The sequence below is a fragment of the Bos taurus genome, chromosome 3 (assembly GCF_002263795.3).
Source record: "Bos taurus isolate L1 Dominette 01449 registration number 42190680 breed Hereford chromosome 3, ARS-UCD2.0, whole genome shotgun sequence".
Lineage (NCBI taxonomy): Eukaryota > Metazoa > Chordata > Mammalia > Artiodactyla > Bovidae > Bos > Bos taurus.
The window spans coordinates 91,693,400-91,711,822 of NC_037330.1; the positions used below are offsets into that span (position 1 = coordinate 91,693,400).

The 18,423-nt window shown below is 51.1% G+C and overlaps 1 protein-coding gene across 8 annotated transcripts in view; it reads right to left on the reverse strand.

Moving 5' to 3' along the window:
* The window catches only part of ACOT11 (acyl-CoA thioesterase 11), a 54,451-nt gene that overhangs the window by 8,429 nt on the left and 27,599 nt on the right, over positions 1-18,423 (reverse strand). For 7 of the 8 annotated variants that reach the window (XM_059884683.1, NM_001103275.2, XM_059884686.1 and 4 more), the window contains 11 exons: positions 14,344-14,404; positions 12,712-12,810; positions 11,770-11,905; positions 8,293-8,449; positions 7,042-7,161; positions 5,503-5,647; positions 3,829-3,884; positions 2,844-2,910; positions 2,443-2,526; positions 1,365-1,498; positions 52-183 (listed from right to left, as the gene is read on the reverse strand). In XM_059884683.1, the coding sequence (XP_059740666.1) occupies positions 52-183; positions 1,365-1,498; positions 2,443-2,526; positions 2,844-2,910; positions 3,829-3,884; positions 5,503-5,647; positions 7,042-7,161; positions 8,293-8,449; positions 11,770-11,905; positions 12,712-12,810; positions 14,344-14,404 (1,191 nt within the window). The remainder of the gene's footprint in view (positions 1-51; positions 184-1,364; positions 1,499-2,442; positions 2,527-2,843; positions 2,911-3,828; positions 3,885-5,502; positions 5,648-7,041; positions 7,162-8,292; positions 8,450-11,769; positions 11,906-12,711; positions 12,811-14,343; positions 14,405-18,423) is intronic. The other variant, XM_059884684.1, reaches the window with a different exon arrangement.

Consider the following 18,423-nt stretch of genomic DNA (forward strand, 5'->3'; position numbering starts at 1 on the left):
AGGAAGATGAACCCGCCCACCTCCCAGCCCGGCAGGCAGGCACGCACGCACCCGGTGTCACAAGGCTTCCGTCGAGAGGCCAGGATGATGAAGTCCTGGGGCTTGGGGTCACCACCGAGGGCAGGGCTGATGACATGGTAGATGGCATCATCCTCATCCACCTGCTGCACTAGCTCCACGCTCCTGTGCAGAGTCCATGGGGGTCACAGAGGCTCCGTGCATGACAGCAGGGTTGACCCAGCCGCTCCCCCGCCCCCATGCTTCAGCCACCCTGAGCACATGCTTGGGGGATGTATCACCCCCAGACTGCTCAACAGGGACCACAGGAGGGCAGAAAAGCCTGGCCAAAGGGGACATACACACCTGGGCTTGCAGACACGTACACAAGCAAATAAACCCCACTTGTGGGCATACGTGCAGAAACACATGGACACCCACTGATGCACACACAGTACTACAGATGTCTGTGTCGGTGCAAATGCAATACACAGATGTGTGATGATTTAGTAACCATACTGAGTATTTAGTGAGTGCCCACTGTGCCAGGCACTGTTCTAAGAGCTTTCAGGTATTATCTCCTTTAACGCCACATCAGCCCATGAAGTTGGTACTCTGAGTATCCCCATTTAATAGATGAAGGGGCTGGGACTCAGAGAAATAACTCACCCACGGCCACAGAGCTAATAAGGAAGCAGGTCTGGGATGTGCACAGGTTGGGTGCCAGAGCTGTGCCCCTCAGACGCGGGTACACTACACACATGTGCCCAGGTAGACACACCCAGGCTTATACCAACACACACTCACAAGAACATCCTCACAGAGACACGACATGTCCAAACCTGCCACTTTCCCTTCACATACCCATATGAAGAATTGGCAAGCTTGGCAAATTAAGCAAACTGGACATTGTCTGAGCTACCCTGAGTCTGGGAGGAGTTCCCACCCACGCCCTCCTCTTCCCAACCACCTCCCCAAGTAGTCCCCAAGCCCCCTCTCAGAAGGCAGAACTCAGTTTGAAAACCACTGATCTATCCCTATGTGCAAATACATACCCATACCTCAAGGACCCATTTTAAGAGGAGGGAAACTGAGGCCCGGAAAGGACATGACTGGCCCATGGTCACATAGTTGGGCCAGGCCCCCACCTCCAATTCCAGGCTCAGTCCCTTCCCTGAGGGCTTGGAATACCCATGACTCAGATACTCACCTAACATATAACCATAGCAGCTGCCCTCCCATAACCCACCCCTAGATAAAAGCCAGCAAGGGGCCCAGAGCAGTGGGGGATGGCTCAGAGGGGGGAGACCCCTCGGGGCCCCCTCCCCGACCCCCACTCCCCTATACCCCCGCCCTCTGGCACCCACCGGCAGTGCTTGTCCCACTCGGGCCTCCGGCGGAGGTCAGAGAGCAGCAGGAAGGCCTGGGCTGTGTCCACGTGCACCAGCATCTCCATGTGGAAGGAGAGGAACTTGTCCTCCTCTAGAGTGTACAGGCGGACCTGCACGGGACAGAGGGCAGCCTCGTTCCCTCGTCTCCTCCTCAGACTATGCTGGGGACCCGGGCTGGAAGTCAGGGCCGCACTGATTGCTGTGTGTCTGTGAACAAGTGACTCAACCTCTCTGAGCCTCGGTGGCAGCCCCGTGAAAAATGTGAGATCCAGCACAAGTGGATAGGAAGGTGTCTGAAGAAGCAGGGACTTCATGGATAAGCCCACTAGTCAGATGGAATGGTACTTGACGTGAAACGGAACACACTCATCCCTTCACACAAGTGAATGCACTGTGCCTAAGGAAATACGTCAAAGGTTACATGCTGCACGACTCCCTTTACTGGACATTCTCAAACAGACCGAACGAAGGGCACGGAAAACTGGTCTGTGGTTTCCAGGGATTGGGAGGGAAGAGGCTTGATCACAGAGGAGACAGAAATATTGGGGGTTTATGGAAATGCTCCGTATCTTGATTACTGTCGCGATGATGTAACTTCATGTGTTTTCCACACTAGCAGGATTACACACTAAAAAGGGGAAGTTTTACTGTATGTAAATTATGCCTCAATTTTTAAAAATATCAAACATTTTCTTTTTAAAAATAAAAAGATAAAGAAGCAGTAACTAACGCGAAACCAGAATGGATCCTCAGAGCCAGGCGTCCATCCAGCCACTGATGTCACTGTGGGGAGGTGACCCACCCCAGGACACAGGCAGAAGTGGCAGAGCTCAAGCCCCCCTCAGCCCACCCTCGCCCCCAGCCCCCAGCCAAGCCACGCCAGGCCTTGAGGGGGCGGGCGTGCTGCTATAACTGGGGTGGTTTCACAGCTCTCCCAGGGCCTTTTAGGGAAGCCCCCCTCTGACCTGAGTGGTTCGAGAGGGTTTCTCAGCTCACGGTCAACACCTCTGGCTGCTCAAAGGAGAAAGGAAAGCTGGGAGGGCGGGTCCGCTACCTGGTTGCTCTCCGAGGACAGCACCCAGTTGTCCTTGGCCACAAGCATCTTCAGGGAGGAGACGTTGTTGTAGCTCAGGTACACCTGCCCAGACACAGAGCAGCCTCACCCTCCCCTTCCTCGGGGGCTCATGCCAGGGCCACTTTGATGTGTGGAGAGGAAGCTGCACATGAAGGAAGGAGCCCCGGGCTTTGGGAAGGGAGGCCCGGGCTGGGCCAGACTCCTCCCCGCCTTGGGACCTCAGCTCGCTCCTGCCAAGCAGGGGGACACGGGAAAGGCCCTGGCTCACCAGCCTGGCCTTGAGGCAGAGTATCCTGTCCCCTTTGGGCCTCCTCCAAGAAGGGAGGGTTGCGGGTCCCCGACAGGTCTGAAAGCTGTCCGCACAGAGCAGAAGGCCTTACCTGGTTGCTAGGATCCCAGGGGACAGAGAGGGGCATCTCCGCCTGCTTACAGGACACAATGTACTTCCTGGGAGAGAGGGAAGATGACAACCTTGGTCCCTCTGGGGCCCACCTCTTCTCAGCAGGCTTACTGGGTGCCAGGCCCTGTGCTCAGCCCAGCAGGGTGGGAGGCACCCTTATCTGGCCAGGGAGACTGGCTGGGCACACAGAAGACAGCAGCTGAGGACACGCACACTCAGAGGTGGGGCTTGCAGGGAAAGGTGTAGACCCGTAACCCTTGCCTGAGTGACTTCACCCTTGTGCCTCAGTGTCCTCATCTGTAAAATGGGATAAGTAGTCACACCTGCTCCCTCATGGGGTCATCAGGAGGAGAACAGCATTTGGCATATTGTGTGTTAGTGGCTCAGTTGTGTCTGACTCTTTGCAACCCTATGGACTGTAGCCCGCCAGGCTTCTCTGTCCATGGGATTCTCCAGGCAAGAGTACTGAAGTGGGTTGCCAAACCCCTCCCTAAATGCACATTTTTCTTATTAACATTAGATGGTAAACCCTGGTGCATTTACAGTACTTTCAGGCATGTAAAGTGCTTTGGTAGCAATCATTCACACCTGGATTTGCATCACAAGCAATTGTTCACCTCCTCTCAGAGTCTTTCTTCATCTCCAAAATGGGCATCATCGGAATCAATGGGAGGGACACAAGATGTAAAACTGGCCACACCTGCCCAGGTTCAAATTCTCATTCTGCCAATCATTCCTGTCTGTGTGCCCATGGACACCTAATCCCTCTGTCCTCAGCATCCTCACCTGTATAAGGGGCCGGTAAGACCACTGTGTCATGAGGCCAAGACCAGAGACTGTCTGGATGTAAACGCCCAGCCTGGGGGCAGCACCAAAGACAGGTGAGTTCCCAGGGGCAGGGAGCAGACAGGGAGTTGAGACAGAACTGAAGCCGTGTCCCCTCCCACCTCCTGGCCTCCACTTGCCTGTCCAGGCGGATCTTCTTCCTGGCACTGGCCTCTCGGTACCGTCGCTCGCCATCCTGGGGAGAGGAGCCCAGATTGTGGTGGGCAGGACAACCAGCTCCCCCAGCCCCTATTACCGCCTGCCCTCCTTCCCCAGAGGGCCCAAGAAGACCCTCCCTGCAGTCCTAAAGCGGACTTCAGTCTCACAGGGGCAGCCTGGACAGCGCAGTGCCCGGTCACTGAGGCCCAGCCCCAGCTTCCCCTCACACCCGTGACTGACTTTGGGAACACCACCCGCCCTCACTAAACCTGCTTCGTCCTCCATGAAAGGGGACGTGCTATCAGCAGGCACGCTTCTGAAGTGTTTTCCACACAAAACTTCACCTAAGTCTTATACCAACCCTCTGTGTTTGGCACTACATCTACACCCATTTTATTTTATTTTGGCCACACCACGCAGCTTGCAGCTACTCAGTTCCCCCACCAGGGATTGAACCTGGGTCCTGGCAATACTTTGGCCACCTGATGTGATGAGTCAACTCACTGGAAAAGACCCTGATGCTGGGAAAGACTGAAGGCAAAAGAAGAAGAGGGTGCCAGAGGACAGATGGTTAGATGGCACTTCCGACTCAATGGACATGACCTTGAGCAAACTCCAGGAGATGGTGGAGGACAGGGAAGCCTGGCATGCGATCATCCATGGGGTCACAAAGAGTCAGACACAACTTAGTGACTGAACAACAGCAACAGCATGGCAATGAAATCCTGGGATTCTAAACACTAGGCCATCAGGGAACTCCCAGTACTATCCCCATTTTACAGAGGAGGAAACTGAGGCACAGAAAGGCTAAGTGGCTCACCCAAGGTCACGGGGCTAAGGAGTGTGGCCAGGAACAGAACACAGATGTCCTAGCCCGGAGCCCACCTCTGAACTAGTACCTCTAACTAACGTCTCCTCACTCATGGACGTTTATTGGCAAAGACCTGAAAGGCCATCATAGTCTGTCTCCTGTCCCACTGTCTTCAGGCTGCCCGCTCCTTTGCCCACCACCCATCTTGACTGCCCAACACTGGGCTCTAGAGCAGAGGTTTCACATTACATGCTCAGCCTTGTGCGGCGGGCAGTGCAGAGGACCTTCTGGGAGAGAAGAGGCAACCTCACCAAGGTCACTCCCTGGCCCCTGGAAGCAAGCCCGAGCCTGGCCCTCAGGAGGCACAAGGGAACATTTTTCAGAGCCAGCCTGGACCCCTGGTCTCTGACTCTCATCCCTACCCTTTTTGCTCCCCTGTCACCATGGTCAGAGCAGTTGCCACTCAGTCAGGCACAGGATCAGTGTCTCACCAGCAGTCCTACAAGGCAGGAACTGCAGATATGCCCTCTTTAAAGGTGGGACTGAAGCTCAAAGAGGGCACCCATTAGAACGTGGCCAAGGTGGGGTCCGACCCACATCTGACCCCAAAGCCAGTGCTTTTACAGCTCTGCAGGCTCAGGAGTGCCGGTTAACGCCCAGCAATGAGGGAGGCCCACACACACGGTTCAAGTTCTTCCAAAAAGCACAAGGAGCAGCCCTGGGGGTCACAGCAGGGCACTCAGGGCCAAGCTGTGCCCCAGCAGAAGGAAAGAGCTGGGCTTGTGCTCCCCAGTCCTGTCACCCCTGGGCAGAGGGGGAAGGGGGCTGGTAGGAGGGCACTCACCCCAGGCTGGGGCCGAATCCAGGGCAGCATCTGAGGCTGGTCATCCGCACCCAGGACCACGAAGGTCATGAAGGCACTGTTGATGTGCCGCCGATGGGTCTCGGCCTCCTGGCGGTAGGCCTCCACGCACACGCCCACTTCCATGCTGAGGGGGAAGGAGGGATGCTGTCAGCTGGACAGACCTTCCCAAGGCCACCCCTCCCCAACACATGTGTGCATGTGAACACACACACACACACACACACACACTCCTGCTCTGATCCCACACCCTGGATCAGGGACCGCTGGGCAGGAAACTCAGAAGCGTTCCCTTTCAACCATGTCTACACAGCACCCGCTGCACCCCTGACCCATGCTCGTCTCTGGGGGTCACAGAAATGAATAAACCTGTGCAGTCCAGGTTCTCATGCATTAACAGCTAGGGGATGGGGAAACAAATGTCTCTATAAAATATGTTTATGTAAAAATAAAGGGTTATGGAAAGACATAAAGGAGGTGGAGGGGCAGGGCCTAATTAGAGAAAATGCTCATTATAAACATATTCACCAGTGCTCTCACTGCCGTGCTCCCGACAGCTCAGTTGCTGCTGTCTCTGTATCTCCGACTGTCTCGATGAATTATAAAATAGCAGCTGCCTCCATTCCCCTCACTTAGGAATGCAGACTTTATGCAGATGGGGAAATCAATACCTTGAACAGGGCACTAACTCGCCCAAGGTCACACGACAGTCAGGAAGAGAATCTGCACTAGAAACCAGGCCTCACAGATCCTAGTTCAGGACTTTTTGCTCTGCACAACAGCAGAATGTGTGCTTATCAGACGGAATAGTAAAATGATAATAATAATAATAATAATAGCAGCAGCAATGGCTGACCTTCAGTGAACGTTCTCTCTGTCATTATACTATTAAACAGTAACTCCGCATTTAATCCTCACAGTTATGAGGTAGCTGTGGTGAGCCCCGGTTCTCAAAAGAACTGAGGCTCAGAGGGTTAAGTAACTCGCCCAGAGCCACACAGATGCTAAGAGGTAAGCCACATTTGAGCCCAGGCAGCCTGGCTCTTGATCCCTCCCTGTTAATGACTACATATTACTGAAAATCACATCTTTGAAATCATCAAAAGAGATGCATACTCTAAGTAAGCTTTCGTGGGGGTATCAGAATCCATTACAAAGATAGGGCTCTGGGAACTATTTGAAGTTTTAGGAAAAGGGTCGGGAAGGGTTCGATAAACAACAGAACACTGGCAAGAGGTGCCCCGTGACCCAAGCATCCACAGTGTGGCAGGGTCAGAGGCAGGAGCCAGCGAGAGAGCCCAAGACATAGAGCACGTGGTGTGACGCAGGATGGGGAGCCCAGGGGAGGAACATCAGAGTGGATCCTAGCGATGGTGCAGGGACCCAGCAGCCAGACTTCAGACCCCGGAGACCTCGTCTACAGGGGAAACGGTTCCTGGCACTTTGAGGTAATGTCCCTTCTCAGGTCAGGAAGAGCCCTCAGTCCCAGGGGGCCCCGTCTCACCCATCCCAGCCCCTCACCTGTGCTTGAAGGCGTTGTTCACAATGGCCTTGAGCACCAGACGGTCCCCAACCTGGGATGGACCCCGGAAGTGGAACATCTCAATGGTCTTCAGGGTAGGGTGGGCACGACAGAGCCGGCTGGAGGAGGCCAGGGGTCAGGGGACAGGACAAAGCACCCTCCAGTGCTTCTCCCTGCCCCCATCCCCAGACCCTGCCCAGAGCCACACGCACCACCCTCTGGCCCACCCACTCCCACCCAACCCAGTGACAGCTGCACCCAGAGGAAGAGAACTAAAGTCCCATCTCACAGCTTAGAATACTGAGGTCTACATGCGTAGCTGGAAAAAAAGCTGAATTTGAGGTGACAAAGAGCAGGGCTTGCAATAAACCTTTTCCTCTCAATGTTTATATCGTACCACCTGCTGTTCCTACTACCTGGAAGCCCTCCCCTTACCCAAAGCTACTTGTCATTCAAGGCCCAGCTGACCTACTCCTCCTCTAGGAAGCCCTCCCTGACTATCCACACTCTGACTCTCCTCTGAGATCTTATTGCACTCATAGCCTGGGCTGCCCAAAATGGCATTGCTTATGTACTATATCCACAAGGTAAACACAGAGGAAGGGCCATTGGAGCTAGGCTCCAAAGGGTGAAGAATTCGCCTGGCTGAGGAGGATAAGGGTTCGGGAAGGCACTCCTATCAGAGGGAACAGCAAGTACAAAGTCGTGGAGGTATGACAGTGTCAATTAATGAATGTCGGCTGTCATAACTACAAAAATATGCTCCAATACTTGGGGCAGAACAAGTCCATGACAGGTACAGAGGTTACAGGAGAGGGAAGGGATTCTTTCCACCTTTAGGGAGAAGGGGACAGTTAGAGAGGCTTCTTAGAGGACAGACAGGAGTTTAGCAAAGAATAGTGGGGCTACAAGGTGGAAGGTCAGCCAGGAGGGGAGACAAGGGCTGGGAGCATGGTGGGGTGGGTGGGAAGGAGAAGGGCAAATGGCTTGCTTTGCAAAGAGTATAAAATCCAGGAAGTGAGTGGGCAGAGCCAGGGCAAGGGGAGGCCCTGGTGCTAGCTGAGGGCTTGACATTTCCCCTGGCGAGCTCACAGAAAATCATTCCTCTCTGGTCCCCTGGGTCTGAAGGCCCCAGCTTACCCTATAAGAACAGTCGAGCTTCTGAAGCCTTGAATGCCAGCACCAAGTCAGGGTTTCTGCCCCAGAGAGAACCGGCCAAGGGAAAGAGGGGAAGAAAGAAGAGGAGGCACCTGGCTGCAATGGTGGCCACATTCTCCATCCAGGCCATGATCTGGCCCCCAAAAGTATTGCCCTGGTGATTGGCGTGGGGGGGCAGGACCAGCTCCACACTCTCCACCCGGGTCTTCTCGGCCGGCACCATGTGGCTACAATCTCTGCTCTCCAGATCTGACCAAGGAGGGATAAAGCGAGGGAGGTGAAAAGATTCCTGAGGGCAGACCCTGCCACGGGTAGCCCAGGACCCCCCTCCCCCCACCCCCCCACCACTCCACACAGCTTCTCTTATTCATTCAGCATCAAGGAGGTGCCATGTATCTCCCATCTCCCAGGGGGAGAGAGCTTGTTGGGTGAGGCCTGTGAAAGAGGAGGTCTTTCGCTTGGTGTGCAGGCTACTCAGCGATGCCACAGGCAGGGAGGAGAGCAGTTGAAGCCCTGAGCCAAGGTCTGGAAACCAGACAGGCAGGACAGTCATAGGGAGCAACGAGACCCTGGCTTAGCTGGAGCTGAGGACAAGTAAAGGGACAGCACAAGATAAGGCTCAGACAAGGGCCCAGACGCCAGTCCAAGGCATCTAGACTGACCCTTGGGTAGAAGGGCTGTCACGACAGGAGGGATCCACAGGGGCTGCCGTGGGATGGATGGTGCCAGGGGCCTTGATGACCATAGGAAGAGCTGGGCCTGCCATGGCCTTCAGGCCCCACATAAATAGGGCACGTGGAATCTAGAGCACAGCTCACTGCCTTCACTGGGGTTCGCTACTTCTGCCTGCTCTCTCTCCACTCTGGGTGGCTGAACTATCCTTGATGGGTCTTAAAATTGCCTCCTTTAGGTTTCCAGGAAGACTCTGCATTCTCATTGTCTGGAGATCAGAGAACAAAACCAAGGTTACCCTCTAGACCTTTGCCCCCAGCCTGAGTCCTCTGTCAGAAAAACCTTGCTTCATCTCTCCACCTGTCAAAATCCTCCCAGTCCAAAGTAGATCTTGTGTGCTGGCACAGGACAATCTGCAGGATATGCTTTTAAGGGGAAAGGAGCAAGATATGGGACAGAAGGTACCGTTCCCCTATGGGGAAAGAAGAGAGGGTTGAAATGAGAGGTAGTATGCATTAATATGCCTTCCCTGGTGGCTCAGCCAGTACAGACTCTGCCTGCAGTGCAGGAGACCCAGGTTTGATCCCTAGGTTGGGAAGATCCCCTGGAGAAGGGAATGGCTACCCACTCCAGTATTCTTGCCTGGAGAATTTCATGGACAGAGGAGCCCAGTGGGCTACAGTCTATGGGGTCGCAAAGAGTTGGACACAGCTGAGGGACTAACACTTTCACTTTGTTTTTTATGCATAAATTGCAGGAGATACTTCTGGAAAGATGGCCCCCAAATGAGTAACAGTAGCTGCCTTTTTGGAGGAGCCTGGGTTCTGGGGTAGAAGAGAGTCTTGCTTTTTATCCTATCTCTATCTTTTTATCCCTAGAGCTATCTCAATCTAGCTACCTATCTAGCTACCTGTCTACTGAGTTGGCCAAAAGAGGGAACATCCTACAGAAAAACCCAAATGAACTTCTTAGCCAACCCAACATATGCTTTTTTTTTTTTTTTTAAGTCCTAAAAAGATCTTCATGACCAAGATAATCATGATGGTGTGATCACTCACCTAGAGCCAGACAACCTGGAATGTGAAGTCAAGTAGGCCTTAGAAAGCATCACTACAAACAAAGCTAGTGGAGGTGATGGAATTCCAGTTGAACTATTTCAAATCCTAGAAGATGACGATGCTGTGAAAGTGCTGCACTCAATATGCCAGCACATTTGGAAAACTCAGCAGTAGTCACAGGACTGGAAAAGGTCAGTTTTCATTTCAATCCCAAAGAAAGGCAATGCCAAAGAATGCTCAAACGACTGCACAATTGCACTCATCTCACACGCTAGTAAAGTAATGCTCAAAATTCTCCAAGCCAGGCTTCAGCAATACGTGAACCGTGAACTTCCTGATGTTCAAACTGGTTTTAGAAAAGGCAGAGGAACCAGAGACGAAATTGCCAACATCCACTGGATCATGGAAAAAGCAAGAGAGTTCAAGAAAAACATCTATTTCTGCTTTCTCGACTATGCCAAAGCCTTTGACTGTGTGGATTACAAGAAACTGTGGAAAATTCTGAAAGAGATGGGAATATCAGACCACCTGACCTGCCTCTTGAGAAACCTATATGCAGGTCAGGAAGCAACAGTTAGAACTGGACATGGAACAAGAGACTGGTTCCAAATAGGAAAAGGAGTACGTCAAGGCTGTATGTTGTCACCCTGCTTATTTAACTTATATGCAGAGTACATCATGAGAAACGCTGGGCTGGAGGAAGCATAAGCTGGAATAAAGATTGCCGGGAGGACTATCAATAACCTCAGATATGCAGATGACACCACCCTTATGGCAGAAAGTGAAAAGGAACTAAAAAGCCTCTTGATGAAGGTGAAAGAGGAGAGTGAAAAAGTTGGCTTAAAGCTCAACATTCAGAAAACGAAGATCATGGCATCTGGTCCCATCACTTCATAGCAAATAGATGGGGAAACAGTGGAAACAGTGTCAGACTTTATTTTTTGGGGCTCCAAAATCACTGCAGATGGTGATTGCAGCCATGAAATTAAAAGATGCTTATTCCTTGGAAGGAAAGTTATGACCAACCTAGATAGCATATTCAAAAGCAGAGACATTACTTTGCCAACAAAGGTCCGTCTAGTCAAGGCTATGGTTTTTCCTGTGGTCATGTATGGATGTGAGAGTTGGACTGTGAAGAAGGCTGAGTGCCGAAGAATTGATGCTTTTGAACTGTAGTGTTGGAGAAGACTCTTGAGAGTCCCTTGGACTGCAAGGAGATCCAACCAGTCCATTCTGAAGGAGATCAGTCCTGGGTGTTCTTTGGAAGGACTGATGCTAAAGCTGAAACTCTAATACTTTGGCCATCTCATGGGAAGAGTTGACTCATTGGAAAAGACTCTGATGCTGGGAGAGATTAGGGGCAGGAGGAGAAGGGAACAACAGAGGATGAGATGGCTGGATGGCATCACCAACTCGATGGACATGAGTTTGGGTGAACTCCAGGAGCTGGTGATGGACAGGGAGGCCTGGCGTGCTGCAATTCATGGGGTCGCAAAGAGTTGCACATGACTGAGCGACTGAACTGAGGGTCCTCAAGGCCAAGCTCAATACTACCTTCCCAAATACCTTGACTCCTAGAGACCCAAATGCATTTAGTGGATGACAAACTGTTTTCTATGTGTCCCAGCTTCATCTTCATGGCTCCTGGGAGCTGGGCGAGAGGTCCAAATGCTCCCTTTTCCCCACTAAGGGACCTTGAGGCAAGAGTGTTATCCAGGCCTGAGGCCATCACTGGGTGGATATTCCAGGGAGACTTCCTTCCTTTCTCTGCCCAGTAGGAGCCCCAGACAGAGGGGAGCATGTAGGACACGAGCTGCCCTCCCTACCCATGACGCTCACCATCCTGAATGACGCAGTTGGCGAGGAGGTCCTTAATGGTGTCTGCGTAGACCAGTCGCATGCGCCGGCGCTCGGCCGCCACACTGTGCTCCGTCTTTTCCTCTTCGGTCCGAGGCACAGTTGGCTTCAGCTTCACCTGTGGCGGGGGTGGAGTGGGGGTTTTAGGACAAATTCCCTGAAATAGCATGAGGGCCTGGCCCCCTAGGATTGCAAGGAGATCAAACCAGTCAATCCTAGAGGAAATCAACACTGAACATTCATTGGAAGTACTGATGCTGAAGCTGAAGCTCCGATACTTTGGCCACCTGATGCAAAGAGCCGACTTTTTGGAAAAGATCCTGATGCTGGGAAAGGTTGAGGGCAGGAGGAGAAGGGGACGACAGAGGATGAGACGGTTGGATGGCATCACCGACTCGATGGACATGAATCTGAGCAAATTCCGGGAGACAGTGAAGGATGGAGAGCCTGGCGTGCTATGGTCCATGGGGTCACAAAGAGCTGGACACGACTTAGTGACTGAACAACAACTGTCCCCCTAGTAATCATCTCGCACCTGGGGCTCCTGGATGGTTACAAGTCTTGTCCCCTCTTTGTCCCCATCTTCCATCTCCATGTTGACTGATACATCATGTTCATCCTCCAGTGTCCCCTGAGCCCATTCTTGGGCAAAGGAACCGTGGATGAAGAATGTCAAGGCAGGACATGGAAGGCAATGGAAAGACCTGGAGAATACTGCAGGGAGGTGCACGGGGAGAGAAGGGGAAAAGCAGAGCAGGAAGGCACTTGGGTTCACCCACAGTGGGGGCTGGGCCTTCTGGAAGCCATGGATTCCCTGCTGCACCCTCATCTCTACCACTCTACCAACCCCCAGAATCACTGCCCTAGAAAGGCACCCAGGTGGCCTGGCAGCATAGAGCGCCTGTGCATGCTACCTTCACCCACCTTGGAGAGCTCCCTGTGGGCCACGAAGGTGGCTAAGGCCTTGCACACACACCACTGCTTCTCAGAGCACAGGTCCTCGGAGACCACCTGGATGCCCACCTGGAAAGGAAGAGCAAGGTGGACAAGTGAGGAGGGAGGAACTAGAATCCTACAGCTTGAGATGGGAAGCATCACCAGGCCTGGCTTCTGGTACTCCTGTATCACCTACCAAGTGCAGGGGGCTAGAGACGTGGGATGGGTTCTGATTCTGGCCCTGGCTCCCTGGGGAACCTTGGGCATGTAAATTCCTTTCTCTGGACCTCAGTTTCCTCATCTGTAAAATGGGAATGATTGTACCTATCCTCACAGGGTTATTGAGAGGATCAAAATGACACTGTTATGAAAGGGCTTGAAGTAAGTTAATTTAAGTGTTGGCTAAATTGGAAGGACAGACAGCTTGGGGGTCCATAGGGGGACCTTGGGCCCTTATGGGGTGTCCAGAGCTACAGTCAAGATTCTGCTATCCTGTGGTACATATACACAACGGAGTATTACTCAGCCATTAAAAAGAATTCATTTGAATCAGTTCTAATGAGGTGGATGAAACTGGAGCCTATTATACAGAGTGAAGTAAGCCAGAAGGAAAAACACCAATACAGTATACTAACGCATATATATGGAATTTAGAAAGATGATAACAATAACCCTGTGTATGAGACAGCAAAAGAGACACTGATGTATGGAACAGTCTTATGGACTCTGTGGGAGAGGGAGAGGGTGGGAAGATTTGGGAGAATGGCATTGAAACATGTAAAATATCATGTATGAAACGAGATGCCAGTCCAGGTTCAATGCACGATACTGGATGCTTGGGGCTAGTGCACTGGGACGACCCAGAGGGATGGTATGGGGAGGGAGGAGGGAGGAGGGTTCAGGATGGGGAGCACATGTATACTTGTGATGGATTCATTTTGATATTTGGCAAAACTAATACAATTATGTAAAGTTTAAAAATAAAATAAAATTAAAAAAAAAAAAAGATTCTGCTATCCAAGCCTCAGTGTGCCTCAGTAACCACTGGCCCAGCTGGGTAAAGTTGCCTGGGCCTGACGTCCATAAGTGGGAAGTAGAGGCCCTCCACCCTGCATCACCAAAGAGTTCTCTCATTAAACCTTCCACAATCCTGCAGCATAGGAATCATGTTCCCATTTTACAGATGTGAAGACAGAGGCTGTGGGAGGTAAGCTAATGGACCAAAGTCTACCGCTCTCACTGCTTCAGCCCACTGACGTCAGGGCTAAGCACAGTGGCTGACGTCAGGGCTAAGCACAGTGGCTGTCCTCCCTGCAGTCACCTGGCTGCTGAACAGAGTATCTGACACTAGGTATGAAGACCCAGGAAGCTGGAAGTCAAGGCCCACAGTGGAATCCACATCGCTCGGAGACCTGAGGCACGTCCCTTCCCCTCCCTGGCCTCAGTTTCCCCTTCTGTGTTACAGCCATTAGACAATTAGATCCCTAGATCCTCCCAAACTTGCCAGCTATTTCAGAACTCTGTATCCTCAGCCAAGGTGCTGTGAGTATGAGCACGTGTGCACTCAGGCTGGGGGCTGAGAACAAAGAGAAAGTGGAAACCACCCACCCAGTGGCTCACCTCCATGCTAGAGTTGAAGGCTCGGTTCACCTTGGCCTTGATATTCACAACTTGTCCAACACTGCAGAGGGAAAAGCAAGAGATGAGCCATCCAGAGGGACAAAAAGAGAGAAAAGGGGCCTCAGATACTTGTGGGGCCTCTGCTGAGGGGAACTAGCCAAAAACTGTTACAGCATACAGAGCATATTCACATCTATGATGCTACCAAAGCAAGTTGGCAAGACGGTGTTAGCACCCCATTTTACAGGTGGGGAAGCTGAGGCAAGAGAAGTGGCATGATGTCATTCATCTCCCGCTTCCCCCTGCTCCCCCTAGTCCAATGAACACTCAAGATTCTCTTTGCTCTCAACAGTCCCTCCTAAGGAAAGCTCCCCCACATCCCACCTTCTTGTAGCCCGCCAAAATTTACCCTCCTAATACAGATCTCCATAAATAATATAATAATAATGAAAAAGTTTAAAATATTGCAAGAATTACTAAAGTGTGACAGAGACACCATATGAGCCAATGTTGTTGGAAAAGTGAGGTCAATAGATTTGCTCAATGCAGGGTTGCTACAAAACTTCAAGTTGTAAAAAATGCAAGATCTGCAAAGTGCAGTAAAATAAGGTATACCTGTATTTATCTACATACAGATAAAGCAAATTTAGCAAAGTGTTAATTATTGACTCTCAGTGGTAATGATCACACCGCTATTCAACTTTTCTATAATTTTGAAAGTTTTCATGATAAAATATTAGAAAATGAACTTCCCTGACCCACCAATAAAAAGAAAATCTATTTTTGGCAGTACTAAAATAGACCCTTGCCCTTCCTCCTCCTCCCCTCTCCTCTTCCTCTCTAGCCTCCCCTAAAGCCAAGCAGTCACCCATTTGGACTCCCAAGCTTCTCTTCCTTCCTGTCTTCCATCTCACAGCTCAGGTCAAAATTGGCTCTATCCCCTGAGTCACTGCCCAGCCTCCTTGGGGGCCCCTTCAAGCCCCTAGTTTCCCAAAACCCCTCCAGAGGCAGCACCTATAGACAAATCTGACCTTTTCAGCCAGTTGTAATAGAGCCCTTCCCCAGGACCAATACTCTTGGCAGACAGAGAAACATGTTAAATGACACCACAGTGATACTAATAGTAAAACCCAGATGATGGAGAACCCTAGAGAGCAAATGACCAAGGTTCTTCAACAAACAAACTTCAAGGAAAAACAGAGAGAGACAGGGAGTGGGAGGAGGAAGGAGAGGGTGCAGGGAGAGGGTGATGGGGGAGATGTAGGGCCTACAGGTTAAAAAAAAGACTTGAGGGAATTCCCTGGCAGTCCAGTAGTTAGGACTCAGTGCTTTCACTGCTGGGGACCAGGTTCCATCCCTGGTCAGGGAACTAGGATGCCATGAGCCATGAAGCATGGCCAAAGGAAAAACAAAAGACAAGAGACGAAGTAACCAAATGCAACCTTATTTGCATCATGACTTGAACAAAATAAAGCAAAAAACTATAAAGCAAAACAAAATAAATTCAAGAGACACTGTGGGCAACTGAACGCTGACTGGATATTTGATGGTGGTGAGAAACTGTTCGTTTTGTTTAGCGGTAGTAGTGGTATTTAAGTTATGTTTTTTAAAAGTTCTTATTCCTTAGAGATGCATTGTGAGGCATTTTTAAATGGCTAAAGCAAAAACAAGCAAACAAAAAAAACCTTTCCCAGCTTTCCTCAGGTATGGCCAGGACTTTCCAGGTCACCAACCATGCTCCAGGCCCCTCTCCAGCTTACCCTCACACCCACACCCTCCTCTGCCCAGACTCACCTCCACTCTCCTGGGTCCTATGGCAGGCCCATCCATCACTACATGCCCCACCCCAGCCTTCTCTATCATTGCTCCTCAGGTGTCAGATCCCGTTTTGGCAGCAGAGACTCAGAGTTGACCCAGACACAGCTCCACTGGCCTACAAATTCTCACAGCATGCAGTACTGGAGCCAGCTCAAATACCTCCTCCAGGAAGCCACCCGTGACTACCCTCTGTGGCCCTATGAGCTGTGCTCAGTCACTCAGTCGTGTCCAACTCTTTGTGACCCCATGAACTGTAGCCCACCAAGCTCCTTATCCATGGAATTCTCCAGGTAAAAATACTGGAGTGGGTAGCCTATCCCTTCTTCAGGGGAACTTCCCGACCCAGGAATCGAACCAGGGCCTCCTGCACTGCAGGCAGATTCTTCACCGGCTGAGCTACCAGGGAAGCCCCTGTGCCACTATGCACGCATGCTTTCAGTCATGTCCAGCTCTTTGCAACCCTATGGACTATAACCCGCCAGGCCCCTCTGTCCTTGGGGATTCTCCAGGCAAGAATACTAGAGTGGGTTGTCACTTCCTTTTCCAGTGCCTCTATCAGTTCAGTCACTCAGTCGTGTCCAACTTTTCGCAACCCCATGGACCACAGCATGTTAGGCCTTCCTGTCCATCACCAACTCCTGGAGTTCACCCAAACTCATGTCCATTGAGTTGGTGATGCCATCCAACCATCTCATCCTCTGTTGTTCCCTGCTCCTCCCGCCTTCAATCTTTCCCAGCATCAGGGTCTTTTCAAATGAGTCAGTTCTTCACATCAGGTGTCCAAAGTATTGGAATTTCAGCTTCAGCGTCAGTCCTTCCAGTGAATATTCAGGACTGATCTCCTTTAGGATGGACTGGTTGGATCTCTTTGCTGTCCAAGGGACTCTCAAGAGTCTTCTCCAGCACCACACAGTGCCTCTATACCCACCCTCAAAAACAGAGGCAATGTAGCCCATTGGTTGGGATTCCCAGGTGCCCCAGTGGAAGAAGAATCCACCTGCAATGCAGAAGGCACAGGAGACACAGGTTTGATCCCTGAGTCGGGAAGATCCCTGGAGAAGGGCATGGCAACCACTCCAGTATTCTTGCCTGGAAAATTCCATGGACAGAGGAGCCAGGTGGGCAATAGTCCTTAGGGTCACAAAGAGTTGGACACAACCGAAACGACCGACCATGCCTGCACGCAGAGCCTGCTGGTTAAGAGCAAGCTCTCCGGGGCCAGACTGCCTTGCTTGTAGTACAGCCTGAGGTCTCCACCAGCTGTAAGCCCTTAAGTAAGTTACTTTTCTTCTCTGCGCCTCAGTTTCCTCACCTGTAAAAGGAGGATACTAATAACCAGGGTCTCACAGTGTTGTTCTGAGGACTTAGTAAGTTAATTATCAATAGTAAAAAGACACTACAGTTATTATAAAATTTTGAATATAGTTCCTTGTGTTATACAGTAGCGCCTTCTCCCCCCATTTTTTTAAAACTGGAGTATAACTGCTTTACAACCCTGTACGCCTGAAACTAACAGAATATTGTAAATCAACCACACTCCATGTAAAAAATTGTTTACATGTTTTTAAAAAGGCTTACAAATAACTCATCAGTATGGGTTCATTAGGGCTTCCCTGGTAGTTCAGCTGGTAAAGAATCTGCTTGCAATGCAGGAGACCTGGGTTTGATCCCTGGGTTGGGAAGAGCCCTCGGAGGTTGGCATGGCAACCCACTCCAGTATTCTTGCCTGGAGAATCCCCATGGACAGAGGAGCCTGGCGGACTGTAGCCCATGGGGTCACACAGAGTTGGACACGACAGAGCAACTATGCACAGCACATGGGTTCATTAACTGTGACAAAGGTACCGTACGAATGTAAGATGTTATAGAAACTCTGTGCCATCTACAGTGTTTTTGTAAATCAAAAACTATTCTAAAATAAGATATTCAAAGATGAGTACTACAAAGCACCCATATGTCAAAGATCATTATTTGCCTGGAATTTACCCCTTTGAATTGAAATTATGTTTCTATATCTGCCTCCCTGCAGACTGGGAGCTCCTGGGGCACAGAGACTATGTTCCAGCTGACTTTGTGGACTCCAAACCCTGCATGGGCCCTGGTCCAAAAAAAGGCACAGGTAGCGATGAATGACTGAATAAGTAAGGACAGGGACTGCCCAAACTTCTTCCTAACCATGACCCATGGGGCACCAGGAAGTCCTGGATAAGTCCTTGGCACTCGATGTCCCAGGCACTGATAGTTCAGAAGCAGGCCTGGAGG